Source organism: Anguilla anguilla, chromosome 1, assembly GCF_013347855.1.
Source record: "Anguilla anguilla isolate fAngAng1 chromosome 1, fAngAng1.pri, whole genome shotgun sequence".
NCBI lineage: Eukaryota > Metazoa > Chordata > Actinopteri > Anguilliformes > Anguillidae > Anguilla > Anguilla anguilla.
The window spans coordinates 28,854,680-28,878,358 of NC_049201.1; the positions used below are offsets into that span (position 1 = coordinate 28,854,680).

Sequence of the window (23,679 nt, forward strand, 5' to 3'; positions counted from 1 at the left end):
ATATCTACCGTGGGTTTTTACTCCAACCCTAACAAAGCGCATGTGATTCTACTAATTAGCAGCTCAGCGAGATCTCTAGCTGTTGAACGAGGTGTGCTTTGTTAGGGGTGTAGTGAAAATCTAGAGGATGGTACATCTCCAGGAACAAGATTGGGCAGCCCTGCCGTATCAGGAAAAATACTCAACTAGCTATTGAATTCAGTCCCTATTACCCAAACTGGTTTTTTGACAGGTTTGACAGTATTTCATACATGAATCAGATGAATAAATGTTTCCTTTTCCATTTCATGTCACAGAGAATTTAATGAAAATGATTTTCAAAAACAATAATGTGAATGGAAATTTATCAGGATGGAAATCAAATAGTATTTTTTTTGTCTGCACCCAGTTCTCAGATCTCTCGAAGGCCATTAGTTATAGTCATAGTGTACCAACCCAACCTGGAATTCTGTGTGAGGAATACAACACCAGTCATTTGATTTACGCTTAGTTTCATTCATTTTAATGATGAAAGGCATAGCATGTCAGGTGCCACGCTGAGTCAGTGTTGTTATGTAGACCTTAGGCACACTGTTTCAAAGAAAGTTTCACTAATTTCTACAAGTGATGCAAGCGCAATTAATAATACAACTAATATAACAGGATAAGAGTTAGCCATCGGAAGAACTGGTAAGAAGAATTAGTTCACTACCTGGCAATGAGTAAGAACCAAAATTAAATGACACAAAAATAACAGAAAATGCTTTAAGCATCCATTTTGCCCATCCAAGCCGCACCCAGCCCCCTCCCGCCCACCATACACCAGTCTCAGAATTCTGCATGAGCGTCTCACATTTTACCCAAGTTTGGTGGTCATGATCGGTTAAGGCATGCGGACCAAACACGGTGCCTTACCTCTGGACTCTTTCGATTCTGCATAATCTGCTTGTCTGAGTCCTTGCTTGCAAAGTATCGGGTGCAGCCTCGATTTAGATACTGCAAAAAGAATGAAAAAAATCACAGAAAAGTGAACACACACTTGAAACCATGAACTTTCAAGAAATAAATGAAGAATTAAATTGCAGTGGGGAGTCTGATAAACATTTATTTAATGTCGTTATGAACACACAGCTATATATTGCATTGGGTGAGAGGGAAGACACTCTGGACAGGCTGCCAATCCATCACAGGGCACACACACCATTCACTCACTGTTCACTCACCCACTCATACCTATGGGAAATTTAGAGACTCCAATTAGCCTACCTGCACGTCTTTGGACAGTGGGAGGAAACCAGAGCACCCGGAGGAAACCCACACGGACACAGGAGGAACTGTGAGGCGGCAGCACCGTGCCACCACAGAACACGTATGTGCTCAATATAATTCTAAAAGTAACATTGCTGCATGTCATGGGATCAACATGGTGCAGTAACCATATCATTTAAACTGGTGAACTGCAGGGCTGAAAATAAGCGACCTGTTGACTTCATTTGTTTTTGCGCATGCTAGCCTTTTCACCCCCAAAAGTGACAGACGATGTAGCATAGCAGGAATGGGACTACCCTGGAGTTCAGAGGAAGTCACTGAAAGCAGTTTTCAGGTGAGACACAGAGCGAAGGTCATGATTTATGAGGCTGGTACAGCAGACACAATGCCCCCCCCCCCCCCCCCCCCCCCCGCCAACCCTGCCCTCACAGCAGCCGGATGCAACCTCACAGGTGACATCCCATCGCATCTGTAATATATGCCCCCCCCTCCTCCTCCCCAAAAAGACAAATTATTTTTATTTTTTTCCCTTTCATTTTTTTTTTTTTCCGCAGCGCGACATTCATTCTCCACACAACTATTGTGTTTCGGCAAAGCAATTGAAATTCAGACAGCGATTATACCGTCTGCGGCGAATTTGCTGTCGACGCCGACAAAAAAAAATCCTTGGGTGCCGCCGCCGGGCATAACAACTGAAGAGCTGAGCGCTCAGTGTTGACTAATGCATTTAAGAAAGCATCGCTTCAGCAAGACCGAGAGCGAACGACAGTCAAGAAAACATCAAAGCGCCGGCTTAAAAAAGGGACAGAGCTGCTCCCTGGATGCTAAATCTCAGGATACAATTTCAGGGCTGATCTCTCTTTCCCGTTCCCAAAAAAAATAAAGAAATCACACAACCCCCAAACGACATGCAAAATAAACGAGTCGCCCCCGTGTGACTTCATTTTTGTTTCTATTCTACAACAGAGAGTTAAATACCCTAGAAAATTCTAGAACAATTTCTTGCTGGGGGCCAGGTTCTTTAAATAAAAATTTAAAAAACACTGCGGATATGGACCACCCATTTTCCATTGAGGATTAACAGCACAAAAAATAAGATTCATTGTGTCTGTGTAAATTAATTAGATGCCCTTTGAATATGCACAGTCATCACAATACTGCATACTGTGTAGATACAGACTGAGACGGTCACCAATTCTTATGCCTACAATGCAGCCCATGTGCATCTGGACAATGACAAAATGTTTGTTGTTTTGGTTTTGTACTCTAGCACATTGGATTTGAAGTGAAACAATGAAGATGAGGGTAAAACTGTCATCTTCAATTTGAGGCCATTTACATCCACATGTGGGTAATCCGTGTAGGAATTACAGCCCTATTTTATCCCCAGTTTACTGCACAAATCACCTGGTATGGATGTATATACCCTCAAATTAAAGCAGACAGTCTGCACTTTAACCTCGTATTCATTTTAAATCCAATGTGCTGGAGTACAGAGCCAATATTCAGACTGCACTGTATGTCTTATTGCTTGAAGGCCCAAGAGTAGGTCTACGGTGAGCCACATGTAGCCCCTGCACGGTCATTTCAACAGCCTACCCAACATTAAACAATGATAGAGACTGCAAAACCTCGCAAAGAAATTGCGCCCCTGTTGGACCAGGGCTGAGTATCCTTAATTCAGTCATTTCCGCCCACCGAGAAAAAGGCGAATGGATCCACACGTAAGTTGACCATCTCTACGTTGAAACAAAATGGCAGTGGCCATGTTACAGGGACTGACCCTGCCATTAGGTATACTGTAGTATGTGGAAAATACAGCATTGAAGCGCATAAGAACACTTGCTGGATGTATTTTTTGCAAATAGTTTTGACATAACGTGGTTTTATGTGACCACATTACCAACTGACATATTAATGTAACGGTTTGGAATTACAGCAAAAAATAAGTAAAACTGTTTCGGAATGCCGTTTCATAACAAAATGAAATATCACATATTATACATATTATTTATTATGATTACAGTCACAAGATATTAAAATGTCAAATATAATGCAGATGCAATAGCTCATGCAGAATGTTCATGAGCATTCAAACTGTCACAAAATAAGAGTTTGCCCTAATAGGAGCTGCCAAACAGGCCATGGAAATGTCTGGCAGATAGAGCCAGGGCCTCATTGTTCAGGCCACAAACAGGACACAGAAAGCCCTCTCAAATCATCCAATTAGGCGGCAGAATGTGTTCCTTTTATCCTTTTATCGTAATAGTGTCTGCAGTTCACTGGTGAGTCCTCTCCCCTCACCCTGGCAACAGTCAGTCCAGTCCAAATCGCCACGGAGACAGCACTCGCCGCATAATCCTGGTATGGCTAAGAATGTCGTGTTGCTGCAAAGGCTCACATTTACCAGCACCTGAAGTGCTAATAGCATATTTCTTATCTATTTAAATGTTTCTATTTAACTCAAAAGTTTCTGTTTTCTCCACCTTCCTCTCAGTTCTTGAGGCAACCACCTCAACAGTGGCACTAAAGTGGTTGCAACTGTAATATGATTGTAACTGCACCCCTCTCTTGCAGTGTTTGCTAACCCTATGTAATACACTTTATAAGTCACTTTGGAATTGATTCAATAGTAAATATGAAACCAACTTAGAATGAAAACAACAACAAAAAATTCACTTGGAGAAATACTAGCATAGCTACACGAGCGCACCGACCTCCTGCCATTAAATCATAAAGTGAGAACGTGCGCTCACCCTGAAGCTGTCCGGGGAGTCCAGGTGCAGCTTCTGGCGGATGTCCTCGGACGCGCCGGCACACAGCCGGTAGAAGATGTGGTAGTTCCTCTCCTCCTTGCTCTGCATGCAGATCCTGGACTTCTCCAGCAGGTAGTGGGACACGAACCCCCCGACCACCGCGTTCTGCCACGCGGACAAAGACACGCACGGTCAAGGCAAACGGTACGGCCACGCTTAACCGCAGCGACGCGGCTCGGTAAAGACCGCTGAACGTGCGGTAAAGTTTTCGGTTCAGATGGATTTCACTGAGAAATGACTGAAATAAATCACCGGTGCTCAGCAGCAGGGACACCTACACCTCTTCATATCAAGGCCCCTAATATGCCCCTCCCCTCCATGAATAAATACAAAAATGAAAAAAGAAGCTGACCGTTTTATCCAACCCCAACTATAGGCTGCGACGCAGTGGTATTAGTATGTCGAAACGTGTCTGAAACAGGACGGCTTATACAACATATCTCAATCACACATGTATTTAATGAAATACACAGTAAATGTGGAAGAAAGGACAATGTTCATATTACCAAGGACAAGCCAGAAAATATATAATCAATAGGACACATGAAAAAGAGCAGAGGTGGAAAATCCAGGTTCACAAAGTAAAAGTCCTCCCCAGTATTTTGTTTCTATTGCCCATATTTGCTTATTAGCACAATTCTTCAGCCAACAGGTAGAACTAATCAGTGACATCAGCTGGCTGAGTTCTTGAGAGGATGAAACACATGGTTGGAGTTTTACTTTCTGACCCCTTGGACTTTCCACCTCAGAAAATGAGCTTCCAAAAAATAAAGAACAGCTTTTTCACTTGGCATGACCAATGTGCCTGATGTATGCCCTAATTCAGGGTGACTTCCAGTGCATAGCATAAACTGAACACATTATTCCTTCACACAGCTGGACACTCACTGATGCATTGCAGGATAAGTGCCTTGTCTGAAGGTAAAGCCGCAGTGGATTTAAGCATTCAATCATCCGGTTTTAAAAAGCCTGCCTCTTTAATCGTTACACCACACTGCTTCCCACAGCTGCCCTGTATGCAAACTGCTCCAATCTAAGAACATACCCTTGAGCCTTGTTCTTTTTAATGAAAGTGTGTACATTAGCTTTGTGAAATAAGTGATACCGTGGAGGGCCCAGCTGAGACGGTACCTTCTCATTGAAGTGGATTTCCACAAACTTCCCGAAACGACTGCTGTTGTTATTCCTGACGGTTTTAGCGTTCCCAAAGGCCTCCAACAAGGGATTGGCTACGAGTCAAAAGAAAAAACAATGGCAGTTACAAAATCTACTGCTTAAACAATCTACCGTGTACTGTATCTACAACATGTTCCACACGGACTACATGTATTACCCGTAGCAAAAAAACAATGCTTGTGAACACATGCATTTACATAAAATATTTGCCCACTTCATGATTTCTTCTATTATTGCATATTTTTCCCACGGAATGGTTTTAGATCATTAGACAAAATGTAACATTAGAGAAAAGGAATCTGAGAAAACACAAAACACATTTAAAAAGTTATTATTTCATTTATTTATTGAAAAAAGTTATCGAACACCGATATCACGTCTGAAAAAGTAAAATTACTTATTCACGGATTACAGGTTTTGTATTGTACTTGTCTAGAGTAATACTGCAAATACAAACATTCTCACCTTCCACAATTCTTTCATCGATATCTTGACCAGTTCCATAGGATGTTGTCAAATACCTGAAGAACAAACAAGTGGAAAAGATTAATTTTCATACACAAGCGCTGTTATAAATAAGAACTTAAAAGTTCTTACATAAAAAAGTTCCTATAATATCATGTAATCAGTGAAAAAGAGGGACCCGTAGGCCTAAGTGACACAAGCCAATTCATTTAGCCACATTCTAAAGAACCCCAGAAAAAAACAGTTGTGATGTCGAGCACAAGCTTGTGTTTTCCAGGAAAATGTGGCAGCAAATCCCTTCAGACCTGAGAACGAATTTTGTGTTTTCTGTCTTCCCCGCTCCAGATTCCCCGGAGACGATGATTGACTGGCTCATCTTCAGCACCTTCATGTCCCGGTACGCCTTGTCCGCTGGAAACGCCAAGCCAGAAAAAAGCTAAGTAAGACACCGCAGTCTTTTAATGAGAAGGGCTACTAAACTGCAGGGTTTGGGTCCGCTGGTGGGCAGACAGAGAGAGGTTAAGGTGAGCTGTGAAATGGCTGACAAAGACACGATGAACACTTTTCAGTCATTCGCGCTAACCATCAAGTTGCATTACATTAATTTAGCAGATGCTCTTTCAAGCAAGAGCGCATCCATCTGAGAAACAGAAGCCGAAGTACCAGATGTGGCTAACAATGTTTCTAAACTAGCAAGTGTACGTGCAATATCACTAAAGTGCTTAATGTAAATTACCCGTACGAACCTACAACTATAAAACTAATTGCGATTACATGCCGATGAACATTCATAACGAGCTGTAAAAAACCACCTGTGCACTGCTTTGCTGTGTTCTACAGCAGCTGTTTCAAACGTTTATTCTTATTTTAACGTGTCTACATTGGAGAGGGTCAGAGATAACTATTTCACTCATTAAGTCTGAAATAACAGGAACCAATGACATGAGGTACTTCAGGACGTCTGTGCTGGTGGAGTGGGAGAAACGTAGGAACATTGGAGATGCACATTGATCAAATGCATATCAAATATTTTGTGCCTACTAATATCCAGTATTACAATAATAAAACCTTGCGTTAGCATAGCACACTAAGTAGAATGTTAGTTAATCCTATATAAATAATAACTAATCAAATAAATAATTGTTGCAAAGAGACCTGCTCACTCCTCATGCTTTCAGACAGGAAAAAGTAATAATATCCATGAATTGCCCACTATTTCATACATTTTGCAGTGACTTCAGTCTATTCCGCATGAATACAGATGCTACACAACAATACAGAATTTTTCCTCATTACTGTGTTAACTACCGACAGATTTTTCAATAAAGCAAGAAAACAGCGTTCTCATAGTTTGTTGAAAACGTAATTAGTTAAGTTCGTCATTTGAATGCAATGTCCGTTTTTTTGCCATTGCCCCGGCAACGTGTTCCGCCCGCTCACCGATTGCATAAACATGAGGAGGCAGGGTGCCGAGGGATCGCCCTCGGTAGCTCTTTATGGTGTCCGGCGTGTAGAGCTTGGGGATGTCATAGTACGGATTCACCGCAATCAAGATGTTGGCTACGAAAGTCTACAAGGAAAAAAAAAACACAACAGATTAAAGCAGTATATAAAAAAGTTTCAGTCTATGCATTGCTTGAACATGTTTCAACAGAGAAACAAACGCATTTGATAATCTGTCCACAGTCTAAAATGATCCACTTTCATTTTTTTGGGGACAGAGAAATGTTAGTTTATTACAATAAATGACAGAGACATCCATTCAACACCGGCACCTGGACCAACATGCACTCCCATTATTTTCCCTTTTGGTCCTTCTCATCTACTGGAGGGTCCTGTGCCCCAGGAGCTCTGAGAGCTTGTTGCAAATATAATATATATTGAACACCCCAGAGAAAGAGAATGGAGAAGTCATTTTGTAGGTGACATATGCAGACTTTTCAGACAGAAAATGGAGAATACTCTCTGTAGATGGTATAGTGCATGTGCACGCACTTCAGAGACAAAATGGAAAAGTCCCTTTGTAGATGGTATATATCCTTGCATTTACAATTTCAAAGTGCTTTTACAGTGAAGGGGAACTCACCTCACCCACCACCAATATATGTGCACACACTTCAGAGACAGAATGGAAAAGTCCCTTTGTAGATGGTATATGCACACAAACTTCAGAGACAGAATGGAAAAGTCCCTTTGTATACGGTACATGCGCACACACTTCAGAGACAGAATGGAAAAGTCCCTTTGTAGATGGTATAAGCACACACTTCAGAGACAGAATGGAAAAGTCCCTTTGTAGATGGTATATGCGTACACACTTCAGAGACAGAATGGAAAAGTCCCTTTGTAGATGGTATATGCGTACACACTTCAGAGACAGAATGAAAAAGCCCCTTTGTAGACGGTACATGCACACAAACTTCAGAGACAGAATGGGAAAGTCCCTTTGCAGATGGTATAAGCACACACTTCAGAGACAGAATGAAAAAGCCCCTTTGTAGATGGTATATGCACACAAACTTCAGAGACAGAATGGAAAAGTCCGTTTGTAGATGGTATATGCACACAAACTTCAGAGACAGAATGAAAAAAGCCTCTTTGTACATGGTATAAGCACACACGCTCCAGAAACAGAATGAAAAAGTCCCTTTGTAAAAAGTATAAATACACGCTAGATAAAAATGGGCTTTGCAGAATAGGCAGTGCGCACAACTAGATAATCATTGATTAATTACCATTTTCCTTACAGCTCACAGCTTCCTTTCGTACAGCTAACATGATTAATGATGTTAGGAATGGCACTAAGAAATCTCTCAGTTGTTTCAGTTAGACACTTCCAAGGGCCTAATTACGGTGTTGGAAAACAGGTGCTACACACGCAGGCACATTAATTAAGTTGTCAGCAAACAGGATGTGAGCCAGCAGAAATTGGGAAAGACACTGATGTGTCAGTTTATTTATAAATCTTTGTTTTGCCGCTTTACTTTTGACATTCTGATTTGTTTAGAATTCATCTGAAGCTTTAAGCTTGACAGATGTAATTTGGTTCAAAAGCATTTTTGTCAGATCGCAGCAGAAGTGATATCGAAGCATTTAAAACGGAACATTTACGGGCTGATTGGGGGCTTATCCTGCCAAGACACCGTTCCAGTGCGCGAATGCACCGCTTGGTTCGGAATCGAACCATCGCTGCGCCGGTGCTGACGGCGGTCGGTGGCCCTGCATGGCTGGGTGCAGTCGGTTGTAGAACCGTGCGTGGTGGGAGAGTTTCAGCGGGATTGGTCAAACTCTTACTGCACACTAACGATTCTACAGTCCTTGTGCATGAAATGCTCTGCTTCAATACAATGGGTGCTCAGCTCTGCTGGTGGAATGCCAACTGAAAAGGACCAAGGACAGGCAGAATGGAGAACACTGGCTGGAGAACGCAGGCTTGTCTTGCACTAGTGGATCGACATAGCAGCAATGACACAGGCCTCAGAATAAAACTGATCACTCCGATAGTATCTGGTATATTTATTTGTGAATACAACGCATGTATTTATTTTTATTATGAAGTACTACTAAGGCAGTAATTCATTGCATGTGAATATGCTAAATGTATTATTCTTCATCTGCTTCTTCTTAATTATTATAATTATTTTTAAAAGTATTATTAAAATGTGCAAAACGTGTGATTAAATGAATTGTTCAGCAAAGCACACAATCCCTGCTGGGCAGTTCAACATTGAAATAACTGTAGTACCTCATTCCAACCATTAGGTGTCACCTGAAGCACAACCTGAAGCGCTTTCTAGCAACTTCTCAATCCCTTTCTCTGCCACCTGTTGGGTATGCCTTTGGGCATGAGGGAACGGATCACTGTGTCACGCCAGAAGGCCTGACTGGCTTCCCATAGCAACTTGATAGCATGGTGGGGGCGACTGCAGAGGTCACCTGAGATGGGGGGGGGGGGGGCATACTGAGACTCTGATGAAAGGTTTGGCCGCGCCCATGCAGGGGTGACAACAGACCCTGGAGAGGGTGAGGGGGGGGAAGGGGATAATGCCAGGGACTGTTCCTCCCTGTCGCAGACCATATTGTGCCAAACACCCCAGAAAAGAAGGAAAAGCCATTACTGAAATAAGGAGTCATGACCAAAACAATGAGCAAAGGTCTCAAATTTCCCTGACAGAAATGTTTACATATGCATCCTACACAGTCTAACTTTACCTCCTAGTGCACCTATAAGAGGAGTGAGTGACAGCTCATTTCTAGAAAGGAGTGCTTTTGCCCCCTGTGTTTGCTAGAATGACCGTAACAGGCCTATTTAGGCCAGCACAAACAGGTGAAAAGCATAACTTACGTATATTTTATCTTTACTGTACCGCACACGAACGTTGTTCAGGAGTGTGGCTTCATTCAAGTACATAAGGGAACCTGTGAAGGACAAAAAGAATTCCGCCGTTTGAAAAAGAAATGCAACAGGGCTCACAACAATTTCTCATGAAAAATCATCCGAAGAGCTATGACACAACATGGTACAAGTTCAAGGGCAGGTCTACTTCTCCTTAAAATATTAATTCGGCACGCATCTAAATCGAACACCAAGAGGGATTTACTTTCGGCAGAATATCAAGAACTTCATGGAAATCAACCCCAGGCATAGCGTTCACTTCTTCTATCCCGACCAAGCTCAAAGACAAGTGTAAATCATGTAAGATCCAGTCCAAGTGCTTATAAGCCCATCTCATAGAGAATTGGGTGTCTTACGACGCATCTGTTGCACTGGCACTCCATTTACATTACATTACAGCCATTTCGATTCCATTACAGATGCTCTTATTCAGAGAGACGTACTCACCTTATTTACACAGCATTTACATTGCATCCATTTATACAGCGAGATATATACGGAAGCAACGCAAGTTAAGCATCTTGCTCAAGGCTACAACGGCTGTGTCGTGCCTGTGACCTTTAGGTTACAAGACCAGTTCCTTACCCATCACACTACACTGCCGCTCCATTTACAGCCAATGGCATCAGCAGCAGCATTTCATTCCCCATGAAGAGCATTAGCAAATCGAACACGTTCCCCCGACACAGAGTAAGAGGCATCGATAAATCTTCCCACTCTATAGCTGAACTTCCTTGATGGGAAACCTCAGAAACTTACAGTTGTCTTCCACGTGCTTGTTGACGTCATCCTCAGCAGGAAACACTTGGTTCATTGGAGCCAGGAAGGTCTGGAATGGCACAGATAAAACTCATGAAGGCTTCGATATTTTTATAAGTGCCGCATGTCTCTAATGTCTGTTTTCTTGAAAAACTACTGGTACTCAGTCAAATGAGGTATCACAAATGCCTAAAGACATAGAACACATGAAAAATGTTACGTACGTTACAAATATACATTGTTACATACATACATGTTGTTTAAATATATCACAACAGAAGGAGAAATGAGAGAGCATTTATTGTTATCACATTACTTGTGCTTCTCCAAATTTCCCAAATTATGCATACATAATTATAACCTCCCAAGACGTAGCAATTTATTTTTGTCCCTTGTAGGGGACATGAGTATCTGGTCTTAATCTCAAGTACTGTATGTTCTACAATGCTGACACCACACTAGAATGGAAACTACAAACATCACAAATACAGTACTTAAAGATTTTATCTTTGAGAGATAGGAAAAAAATCAAGCTCCACTCTTGCTTCAGATCTGAAAAAATCCAGAAGGCTTTTCTGTCAGTCTTTCCACTGTGAGAAGACAACTCAATGCTATGGGTCTGAAAGGCAAAAAGCCACTACTGAGAAAAGGAAATAAACAAAAGAGAAGAAAATTTGCACTTGCACACCAAAACTGGACACCTGAGATGTGGAGCAAGGTTTTGTGGAGTTTAAATTTGACTGAGAAAGCAGTATGTACACCGCCGAAGCAATCAAAGACTCTCAGAAACCATGTCTACAACCATCAGTCAAGCATGGTGGAGGATCAGTACAAATTTGCAGTTGCATAACAACATCTGGAGTTGGTGATTTGGTTTTCATTGAAGGCATCACGAATGCTGGTAAATACAAACAAATCTCATCATGTCATGCAATACCATCTGGACAATGTTTGTTTGGAGCAAATTCATTCTACAGCAAGATAAAGACCCCAAGCACACTGCTAAACAGATCCCAATTCTGGTGTTTTCAGAACAATGGACTGGCCACCCCAGTTCATTGTTACTTGGATCAAGAGAAGCAGAAAATGCAACCACCTTCTAAAAGTGAACTTAGGAGGTGCTTACAAGAGGTATGGAAAATACTCCAGCAGAAAAACTCAAAGCAAATCTTCTGAAAAGAATGGAAGCTATAATAAAGGCAAAGGGAGGACACACTATACACTGAAAGTTTTGATATTGGACATAGTTGTGGAGGTTTTTGTGTAATTCTCTGTCAAAATATTTGTCTGTGTGTTATTTTTTTATTTATATTTTTTATTTATTTTTTGACACTGAAAATAAATAACTTGAAAATAAATGGTTGTTTCATTGGAAAGTAAAGAAAAGAAAAGGTAGTCTTGGACTATATCACAAACTGATACAAACACATTAGGGTCCAGAGGACGAAACATTCAGTAAAATTGACTTGGTAGAAACAGGCATTGTTCTGCGATGCCAGGAGAGAGATATGTCATCCTGATGAATAATTTGGCAGAAACCAGATCCGAAGCCCCGTGCTCTGAGGTAGGTGGGGGGAGGGGGGGGGGATAGGGGGGTGGCCTCTTTGTGCACCATACAGGGCAGGGTTTCTAGGTCCAGAAAACAAGGCAGTGTTCCCTTGCTGCATTATTTATCAACGTTTAATACACCTCCTCTGCATCGTTGGTAATGAGTTCCCCCGAGTTCCACCTGCAAACAACAACGCCGGTTTATGAGCGTCATGGGCGAAAACCCCTCCTCGAGCTCGCTGGCCTTCACGGTTTAAGGATCGCCCGGCACGGCGTGTCCCCACGACTGAACACCCGACCAACTTCACAAAAGCTGAGGGCCTCAAGTATTACGACGAGGGAAGAAAGCAATGCCTCCACATCTTGGCCGTCAAAGATCTCCATCAGTATAGCTGTACTTTAGCTAGTGTACTTATGTTATACATGGCAAATAATTAAATCACTTCCCATTAATTATATGGGATTATGGTAGGTTAGCAGTTAAATAAGTTTGGTTTTGACGTACAATGACGTTCCTCAGATATAGCCATATGATAAGAAGAATAGCTATGCTCTTATCAATGATGACCAGTAGAGGTCAAAACGTTGTTTGGCACAATTACCTTTGTTTTGGCAGTATATTTTGGCAGCACACAGCATTTACTAGTGTGCATCCTGAATCAATCCTACTTTTATTGATGTGACTTACTACTATCATACTACCATATGAGAGAATGCTTGATTGATTGATTGATTAAATAATTTAGCATGTGAACATCGATGGGCTATTGGTGTTATTTCACATAAAGATGCAGTGTTCCCATGACCTTCTTTGTCCTGTGTGTGTATATGTTTGTGTGTGCGTGTGTGTGAGAGTGTGTATATATGCACATACACACATACAAACACATCACATATAGTGTAAAAAACAGTGAAACGGTGCAGGCATTGTGCAAGCTGTCTGTCAGGGGAACATTATGGAAATCCCCTTGGAATAGCCTTTGCAATTCACAGCATGAGGCAGCGTTGCCATCTCCCAAATTAAAGACCGGACAGGACAGGAGATTTACACTTAAATGGTAACTGTAGAAAAAAGGCACCCAGGGGAAGAAACTGGTGGGGTGGTGGAACAGACTCTACGGAGACTGCATTTAGCATTAGAGGCTCGGTTTTTAAAAGGGTTATTAAACGAAAATCCAAACATGAAAGGAGGTGTCTGTAGCGGGAGAGAAACTCACGGGGTAACCCTGGAAGCCGGGACCTAATGTTCAACCTGACGTCATTTTTTCGACACTGGGCGTGTGTGTGTTAGCGTGTTCAGCATAGGAACCAATAAACAGCAGCGGTAATGTTGCCCTGGACAAGGGCGTCGAATAAGAAAATAACTCCGATGCAAATGAGTCAGCGTCACCACGGTCGTGGTGTGCCGCACCGGGGAAACGAGTGTCACAGGTGGGAACTTCCCGCTAATGATCAGTCCTATTGTCTGGTACTGAACAGCACACCTGAGACTATTAAGCAAACCACTGAAGGCTGTTTTTAAGGACTGTTTCTGATTACATCACTGTTTTTGAAGGAAGTGGAGGTCCCTGTAAAAAAGAACACGGGCGGTTAGCCAACGTCCGGCTCAAATCCCCAAACGGCCAGACTCGTTCGGTTATTCGTGCAGCGCGCTGACCTTGCCCTTTTGGTTCAGGGGTTCGATGGTCAAGGAGTCGGCCCCTATGTCCACGATCATGCCCAGCTGGAACCCGTCGGTCGGGTGGGGGGCCCACACTGGCTTCCCATCCTCCATTGCACACCACAGTTACACCACGGCTTCACTACGGGACCTGCAGAGAGAGAGAAAGGAGGGACGAGTCAGTTTGACACACTCCATCACCCATGTTACTTTTCAAGCACAGCCCTCCACAAAATTCCATGGTTAACCCCCAACCTAAAACCCATGCAAATCAAAAAGTTTGATGGTATACAGTAGAATCTCAGATACAAATCTCAGACTTTGTGCATAGACATCTCAGACATACCAGCAACAGGTAAACCTAACAAGGTATAAACCAGGAAGTACCATAAGCAATTGTACATTTTAAGCTTCCTATTTTACAGAACATTGATTATATTTGTTATGATTACTGATAATTACAGAAAAAAGTGAGCATTAAAATGGATATGAGTCACAAAACTAACTCTGCCTTTGCATATTTGGTGCATCTACAATGGGCAAGTTGGGAGCATGCAGGAGCAAGACAGCAGGTAAGGAAACAAAAGAGGATGGCTAAAAACCTATCCATTCCCATAAATCTTTTCATATTAAAACACATTAAGCTAATTTTCAAGTTATGAACATTTCAGTACCAGGTTCTACTGTAACATCCTCGTGATGATACAGTACTTCACATGGTTGCAGCAAACACAGGAAGTGACATTCCATGAACCAATGAGCAAAGGGAAGGATCTTAAAGAGGAACTTTAAAACTTGAAGAGGATCTTTTAGAGGAACATTTATTTCCCTCTCCCATCAGCCTTGCAACTGCCAGTCTCTAAAAAATGTAGGCCTATGCATGTAGTATTCAATGCAGCCAATTTAGTCCTTGAAAGTTGTGAAGACTTCTTAGCCAATCCATGACCTGTATTAAGCACTTAAATCCTGCAATATAAAAATCAGCAGATACGGTGACCCTCTAGAATTTGAGTATGACATCCCTGGCATGAACACAAGGTAACAGCATAATTCAAGCTTAGCAAAAAAAAAAATAATAACACATTGCTAAAAAATTGTATCCACAACCTTGACTGACTGTAGTCATAGGCCAATTGCGGTGTCCCCCTTGTGCGTACACAACCCCGTGGGGGGCTTTCAATTACCATGTTATCCATTACATGTGCTGCTGACTAAACCTCGAACGGAATACGGATTCATGGCCAGAGGACAGGAGTCACCTAGGGAGGCACTACAGCCACGAGGGCGGGGCTATATTTCCCATGGTGACAGAACGGGGAGAATGGGGATGATGGTGAGGGGAACAAAATGTCCCAGCCCCTTTAAACCTGTCACAACAGCCCCTGAAGCAGGTGCATGTGGCTCCACGGAGGAAAAACATATTTTTAACCCCTCATGAGGCCTAAAACCAGCCAGAAAAACAACTATCATCACGACCCCTTTCAGTACAACAAACCTCAGTGTGTTTCAGCTTTAGTTGGGATATTTACTTGGGTGTAATAAGGTACTGAAAGCAAATAGAGGGACTCAAGAAATGAAAATTGAAGTTCCCTTTTGACAGAACATGTTTTCCCAGGTCAAATGGACCTCAACATCTAGACAGTCCGTAAATTCTGTAATTAATGTTGCCATTTCCATGTATTAGATGTATATGCTGTTTATCATTTGATAGATTTTTTCCAGGTGCTATAACAATAAATTCACAATAACAACAAGCTATTTCTAGAATTTTCCTATCTACAGGCAATAAATGAAGACAAATTTAAGTTACATTTACATTAAATAGACTTGCAGTGTAACTATGTGTCCTCAAATGAAAACCCAGGGAAAGTTGTTGGACAAGCATAAACAGCACACATGGCTGTGTACAAGGCTTAATTGTAAATGCTTGCCACATGCAACTAAACAGGTTTACTATTTTTGAACAAACCATTCTGAAATAATGATTTTTCTTTTCTCCCAATTTGGAGTCTCTATCTAAATCCCTACCTTTCACTGCAAGGCCTCAGTTTGGGAGAGCACAGGCTTGGATGCTTATCCCCTGAAATGAGTTCAGTCAGCAGCCAAATAAATCAAAGAATGATTTGATCTGTGGGGAGCATTAAGGCATTACCAAGTGCTTTAGTTGGTAGCACTACCTACAAGGGGGAGATTAACCCCATTCACCTTTTAAAACAGATAGGCCTACCTTCCAGGAAATGTCAAATCAACATCGGTTTCCAATTAACAACTTGATTGAGCCTCATGAACAACTGGAAGCAAAACCAGAATAAGGGGTGGAGAAAGATCACAGCAGCCTAAATAAAGGACAGCAAGAAACACCGGACCAAACACAGACAAAAGTGCGCACAGGGTCATTTAGTCCTTCTTAATGAGCGACAAGCTATTTTTTCCCAGAATTCCTGACAAAGGTTCTCACGCTCTGAGGCACCAACCTCGGCAAATCACCTCACTCGGGTCCCAGACCGCAGGCGTGGTGTGTGAGGGGCGTCCTCGATGCTCTGCTGTCAATCATTCATCTCATGGGGTGAAAAAAACAGTCGCCGTGGGCAACAATGGGCCCATTCTCCCCTGTCCTCATCAAGATGCCATTTAGCCCAGATCCTTTCAAAATCCAATAAAGAGTCTGAACTGGCTTGGCAAAACAATTTAAACAGGGATTGGATGAAAGGAGTACTCTCTCTGGTGTAAGGACAGTACTAATTAACCAATTATAAGATAATGCCAAGGGTGAAACAGACTACCAAAAGCTAAAGACCAGGTGTATGAGCATCTCTTGCATTTTTTTAAGCAAATATAGTTTTATGATAATTATTAAATGAATTTTATCTGAAATGCATTTAATAATTATCATAAAGCTATAAACCAGGTGTCTATCCTAGACCTAGCAGAAAAGCCTACATATTAGCCTACCTCCAGAATTCTTTCTCAATTACAACACTATGACAATTATTACATTTATTTTATATGAAATATCCAAGCAGGTGCTGTCTTGAGAAGCACTTTGATTTACAGCAAAGATGGTATAATAGAAAGAGAACAGCACTTAATTGGCCCAGCACAGATTTGAGAGTGCTACGCTTATTGAAATAGGATAGTTAGGGAGCCCAAGGTGGAATATCTAGCCAAAGAACACAAATTTAGTGCCGCGCGGCCCTACACAGTTAAAAACTTGAATTCTTACTCATTTAAATTTAAATTGTGTCTTACTTGTTTCATATCAATTAAATTAAACAAGACAGTTCACTGCCTATGTCTTCACGCCGCCATGCTAATTGGGAAACCCAGAGACACGCTCATATGTAAGCCACTATTTCCAGATACGCATATTAGCAGAATGAACCACAGCTGTGACAGTGAAGCATAACGTGATTCATTCTGCTAACTGCTAAAACAATTGTTAGCATAATTGGCATAGTGATGTTATACCTGTTATTAATACTTGCTATGTTCTACAACAGCAGCCACGTTGGCCTGTGACACAAAAATGGTCCTCTGTCTGCAAAGATGGGGCCTCCATTATTTTCTGTCCCCAGGACTAACCTAGAACTGCAATGTCAGAGTTGGAGGGAGGTTAGGGGTGTGTGGTGGTCAAGCTCCACTCTGAGGACTTCATTGGAAGCATGTGCTGGGACGCTGCGCTTAGCTTCTAATTCTCTTTGCAACTCCGGGGCTGAAAATAGAAGGGATTAAGCGGCGAGCCCCTGCTGTAGCGCTGCGGTGCGTGAGGCAGCGGAGCTGAGCCCTGCCCTCCAACCGCCTGCTTTCCACACGGGGCTGCTTGAACGAGGGAACACAGCTCCGGCACAGTCCCACAGGACACAGTCTTCTGGCACAGAGCCGCAGACCGCAGCTTTGCCACAGAGCGACACAGAAGTTCAGAACACAGCTTTACCACAGTGCCACAGTACACTGTTTCGTCACAGTGCTACAGAGCACAGCTTCAGTACAGTGCCACAGAACACAGCTTCAGCACAGTGCCACAGAACACAGACTTGGCACAGTTCCACAGAGCACAGCTTCAGCACAGTACCACAGGACACAGCTCAGAACAGTACCACAGGACAGCCTGAGCACAGTTTCACAGAACACAGCCTCAGCACAGTGCCACAGAACACAGCCTGAGCACAGTTTCACAGAACACAGCTTCGCCACAGACCACAGTTTCATACAGTGCCACAAAGTACAGTTCATTTCAGCCGGTTTTTGGCTCTGGAAAAATTAAGTAATAATTTAGGGCAGTAAGGTCCCAAAAACTGAAAGCAGAATGAAAACTTGATTTAAAATCTAATTGCATAGCTGCTTACAATGCAAACTGCAAGCATTTCACATCAGACATTTCCAGCACATGAACACAGACACAGGCAAACCATGTGGGAAAACATGAAATCTGACATAAATAACAGGAAAAGTAGAGCTCATCTCTGTTGAAAAGGCCCCTAGATAGCTATTGGCCACTTCTCGGATCAACAATAGCCTACTATATGACCAATCAGACGGAGGCTGCTGTCACAAAACCCAAACATTTGGTTGCCTCATGCCCTGGTCCCTGAGTGGCCCCAAGGTGTGATAATTCCACAGGATGATAGTGTTACAGAAACAACCCTCCTCCATTAGTCCAGTCAGAGCCCCTAGGTTCGAGGTCAAAGGTCAATGGTTGTTGACGGTAGGGGAGAGCGGGATAGGCAGCCTCAGGGAGTTCAGCGGAGCTCAAAGTTCGCCCAGCTCATTAACTCTGATACTTTGCTTCCGTGCACGCTCTGTTCTATCCACCGATGCACCACCCAAGCGGATTTTGGGATGAGCTTGGAATGGCGAGTCGGAATGCTGCGTCACGGTTCCCACGGGAATCATTTCCCAGATGGACACCAGCTGGAAGTGAGGTGGGCGATCTGTATCAGCACGGATAAGACTAAAGGGAGTTCTTTATCCACCGCATTATGTGTTATGCTTTATATTATGTGCTATCTGATTGCAAGGCAGGATCGATAAGAGGTACTGGAATCAGGTACAGGATTCCCAATGCTAATTCAGGATGATTCAGCACAGGTTGTTACCTTCTTGAGAGGCCTGATAACAAGAGACTTTCTTGTTTACTGCTTCGCTTATAATCAGAAGACTTAGTTGGCCAATTTAAAGTTTTAATTTAGATCTTGAATGGTCTTGGAGTTAAAAGCCCAGGTCATGCTTCAGAAGCTCTTGCACTCACTGAGTATTTAACCATGCACTTTCATGTGGGAAAGAGAAAAGTCAGCCTTACGCGAGAAGACCTTACAATGGACTCTTTGAAAGAGAAAAGAAAAACACGTTTGAAGGCTTTAGTATCCATCGCCCATTAAAGCTTACTGTGGCACAGTCCCAGGGTTGGTCATTGTGTCGGGTAATGACTGGAAAAATGCAAAAAACAGGTGAAATCTGACCTGACTGGTGGCCATTTTATTCACCTTTCAGGGTCAAAGAAAAATGAGAAACGCATAATAATAAAATTAAAAACAGAATTTAAACGAGAAGTTGTGAGGAACAGAATGGGGAGAACAAAGAATGTGGACATTTGGAGAGGGAAACATCCAGAATGCCCGTGTGGACATTTCTTCTCAAAGGTACAGAAAACAGGCCAGGCATAGGCCAATCAACCTCAGTTGTGCACCCGTTAGTGAGACTGCTGTCCATGGTCCTGAAGGCTTCCCATTTTTTGGGAGGTAGGAGGCAGTTCTCGCAACAGCCAAACAGGGAGGAGCACCCTTTCTTCTTCTCCTCGACCCGTCCCAATGCCACATTTACCTAGCCAGATGTGAACATGGCTACTCGGTCTACAGACTGATCAAACTAACGAACACGTTAATAGAGTAAATCCAGATCATTTAATTTGGTACTGTATGAACTGTGACCTAGAGGCTTTCTGACATGAGCATTAGGAATTGCAGGGCAGAGAACAAATATCATGTAGCGTACAATCCATGGTTCACAACTACCTGAAAGGCAACATGGAGTAATCTTACATAGCCTACTTTAAACACACATCCCAGTGTTCTTCAAGTCAACCTCACAGAAATTAAATATACTGAAAATATACTGAAGTAAGATGCACTTAAAAATATTGCAACATTTCATAGCATACGGAAAGATCTGCAAATTATCGGCGCTTACAGATATTGGAATGTATTTTTCAAAAACTGTTGTAAAATACAGTCATTCAATTTTCTAAAAAGTCCACATATTTTAAATACATTGCAGAACATTTTATGTGGCAGTAGTTATTTTATGTGGAAAATCTCCAAAAGTCAATATGCATTGTGAGGCACTGCAATTCCTCACAGTTTACATGCTGACAGCAGTAACTCTCTTAATCTCAGCTGTGTCAGCTTCAGAAACACAAGAAGCTTGCAAATGTCAGCCCGTATGCCCTGATTTGCATACCTGTCAATGCAGGTCAGGAAAAAAGTATTTGACTATTCAAATATTCAGCAGTGGGCTCACAAATTCATTTCTCCAAATGCTTATTAACAGGCCAATGAGTGGAAGAACCTGGGTCCCAGATAATTATTCAAATGCATATTAATGAAAGAGTATGCCCAATTCTGCATACAATAGCACATGGTGATATTAGCACTATATTGCCGTCAATTCACCATTTAGTTAATCATTTTTCCTGTATGAAAGTACAAGTGAATGTAGCTCTCTGTAGACCTTTATGAGAAATTTATATGCTTGAAATAAGCTTGAGGGAAAAGTTTTTTAATATACATATTTTGGACCATGGACTTCCTATGGCCACACACATTCTCTTACTGAAGCTCTAACCCATTATCTTTCATCACATGAACATAATATTTTTATTTATATTCATATTTAATTCATAATGTATGTAATTTATAGCCCAAACAGGGAAAACAGATCACACATGCCCTACTAGGTTAAATCAATAAGACGTGGATCAACTAAAACACAGTAACAAAAGCTTATTACGACCTGTCGTTTCAGCAATGCAATTTTAATGAGCTGGGCACCAATAGCACAGCGTACAGTAATTGCACCAATTTAACACAATGTACTGCAGATTCATTAGTCCGTGTAACAGAGAAGCACAGGGACTGCTGGTGAAAATTATCTCAGACTAACTCTAGTACAATGCATCAAATGGTAACATGTTTGTTAAGCATAGTACATGGTCCCTAACCAATTCGTAAAATTAATGAATTAATTAAATGAGAAGACCCTAGGCGTTTCTGCTCCCAGTGTAGACACTACGGATGGTGAAAAAAACTGACTTGCTAAAAATAGCACAGTATGTCTCTTATGGTCTGAATGTGTAGATATTCTCATGCATATCAATTATCATTTAACAAGCATTAGGCTACAAGTTATATCCAGCATCATCAAACTGGAGCTTGAGATGCAGTTTTCCAGGGAAAAATCCACATTTAATGGATTATTATAATAATTATAATAATTATTATTATTCATATTATTATTATTATTATTATTATTTTCTTTTAATTTATAGCTAAATCAAACACTCCTGTGTTTGCAGACATTATCCAACATTCCCAGAGAAAGTACTAGAAGGCAAATCCAGAGTATGTGATTATTTGGACAAAATGAGCACAAAGCAATCAACAGCCAATAATGAGACAGAAATTCTAAATGCTTTGTATGTATATGCTTTGTAAGTATATGCAACCAAAGAGTTTTTTCCAGAGTTTTGTAGTCACAGAATCATTATGGGGTCCTTCTTCTTTTTTTAATCTTTTTTTTTTTTTTTTACAAAAGACAGGGAAGGAAATGGCCTTGTCTTGCCCGTACATAAAGATGTTTGATGCACTAACCAGATGTCAGGTCACTCTCTAAATCTCAACTAACTCTCTGTGTTTCGTACACAGAATATGTTCCTCGAAGCCTCTGAGAACATGAGGCTGTATTAGCCTCGCACCAGATCTGCAGCGGTCAGAAAACGATCCTGGTGCGAAACAAGCAAATGAAAGAGACAAAGGGACAATCGTCCGGTCTAAAAAGGGCAGTTTGTGTCCTCAGATTTGAGTCATTCCTCCTCACCAGCGGAGCACAAGGTGACGAAGGAACTAGGCTTGAGACAACAGCGTTGCTCGTTTGAATCCCAGGTTGGTCACTCTGGCTGTGGTGCACTTGATTAAAAGCACCCAGACTGATTTGTTTTAGCAGGCACACAGCTGTGTAAACAGATACGAGTAAAGTAAACTACCTGCTGTAAGCAAACCTGGACAGCAGCAAATGAAAACCTTCAAGACTGGTTGGGGTTGTCAGGTGGAGCATCTAGCTAACACAATTATCCAGTGTGGGGCTGGCATCAGGACCACAACCTGGCATCAAATCCAGACTAGGCCAGTGTCGCCCAGACGCAAGGAGAAGCATGCAGTTGGCTGCATGTGGCACAGTCGGTGGCGGGGCTGACTCTCAACCTGCATACCAGTCCCTGTGCAGGGTGGGGTTTGATTCCCGCCCACAGGCCTTTCTGTACTGTTATCCAATCTCGGCCTATAACCCCCTGTCCTGTCCCCCAGCCAGAATAAAGAGAAAACGCACAGATGGAGGGCAGGCTGAGAACACTCCCTGCTGTAGCTTTTGCCCGTGGAGGGAGGGATTCGGATGGTGACATCACTATATCTCAGCACACACCAGTGCAGAGGATAAAGAGACGCAGGCTAACGGCGGTACGTGTTTGAGAGGGAAAGGGCACTATAACAGCAGGAAGGGCAGAAAATGTCCACTCATCCTCCCATTTATAATGTCTGAGCCTGGTCATTTGTGGATATAAGTGGAACAGTCATGTGCTACAGTAATAATCCACGAGAAGCAATAAAGCAATATGCCGTGAAGTGTTGCCTGGTTACTTGTCTCTCAGTAACACATGGTCAAAAGGCCGGAAAATAAAGGCTTGGAGAACTTAATTAGGAAAGGTCTTCCAGCGCTCCCAGAAGGCACTTCTCAAAATACAGCATTTCATCGGAAACAACAGGTCATTTACGATTGATGTTAATCATTAGTTTCATTATGCAAACTAATTCTGAGGGACAAAGGCTTCCTGAGCTATTCTGAGAACTGGATGGCCATTAGGTAACCATAGTAACCTGAATTGTGTCCTCTCTTTATTGTTATATTACTCAAAACCTACAGTAAAGCAACAGATGAAACAAAGAGCAGCTTTGTACTAGACAAGGAGGAGAAGTCGCAAATATAGTATAGATACTGGCCTGCTGTACGGATTTCAGTTCGCACTAGAGTGTAAATCTAGGTATAATTCAGAATTCATCAAATTAATTTCCTGCATTGTGAAACCCCAGAAGATCACGTATTAGCCTGATTGAATGTCCCAGTGATCACATATTTGGCATGTCCAATTTGATCAGGAGAATGTCATTTATTTCAAGCCCCAAGTAGGCATAGGCCAACTGCGTTAAAAACAGCTAGCTATACAGGGAATGTCTGTTCACAGTCGGAGAACAGCCCTAGGTATCCTGTTCAATCGGTTCATTGTTCCCTCTTTTGACGATCTCAGCAAGAACGCTCTCCAATGCCTAACCTCAAATGAACACAAC

The 23,679-nt window shown here is 42.1% G+C and overlaps 1 protein-coding gene across 3 annotated transcripts in view; it reads right to left on the reverse strand.

Annotated features, from left to right (window-relative positions):
• Window positions 1–23,679, reverse strand: part of myo6b (myosin VIb) — a 67,654-nt gene that overhangs the window by 38,712 nt on the left and 5,263 nt on the right. For all 3 annotated transcript variants that reach the window (XR_004761888.1, XM_035386959.1, XM_035386950.1), the window contains exons 2-10: window positions 14,066–14,219; window positions 10,861–10,930; window positions 10,051–10,124; window positions 7,146–7,275; window positions 6,011–6,116; window positions 5,706–5,761; window positions 5,196–5,293; window positions 4,005–4,169; window positions 895–975 (exon numbers count right to left, since the gene is read on the reverse strand). Coding sequence is in view for 2 of the 3 variants with exons in the window: in XM_035386959.1 (XP_035242850.1) it covers window positions 895–975; window positions 4,005–4,169; window positions 5,196–5,293; window positions 5,706–5,761; window positions 6,011–6,116; window positions 7,146–7,275; window positions 10,051–10,124; window positions 10,861–10,930; window positions 14,066–14,182 (897 nt within the window). In the remaining variant the exon portion in view is untranslated. The remainder of the gene's footprint in view (window positions 1–894; window positions 976–4,004; window positions 4,170–5,195; window positions 5,294–5,705; window positions 5,762–6,010; window positions 6,117–7,145; window positions 7,276–10,050; window positions 10,125–10,860; window positions 10,931–14,065; window positions 14,220–23,679) is intronic.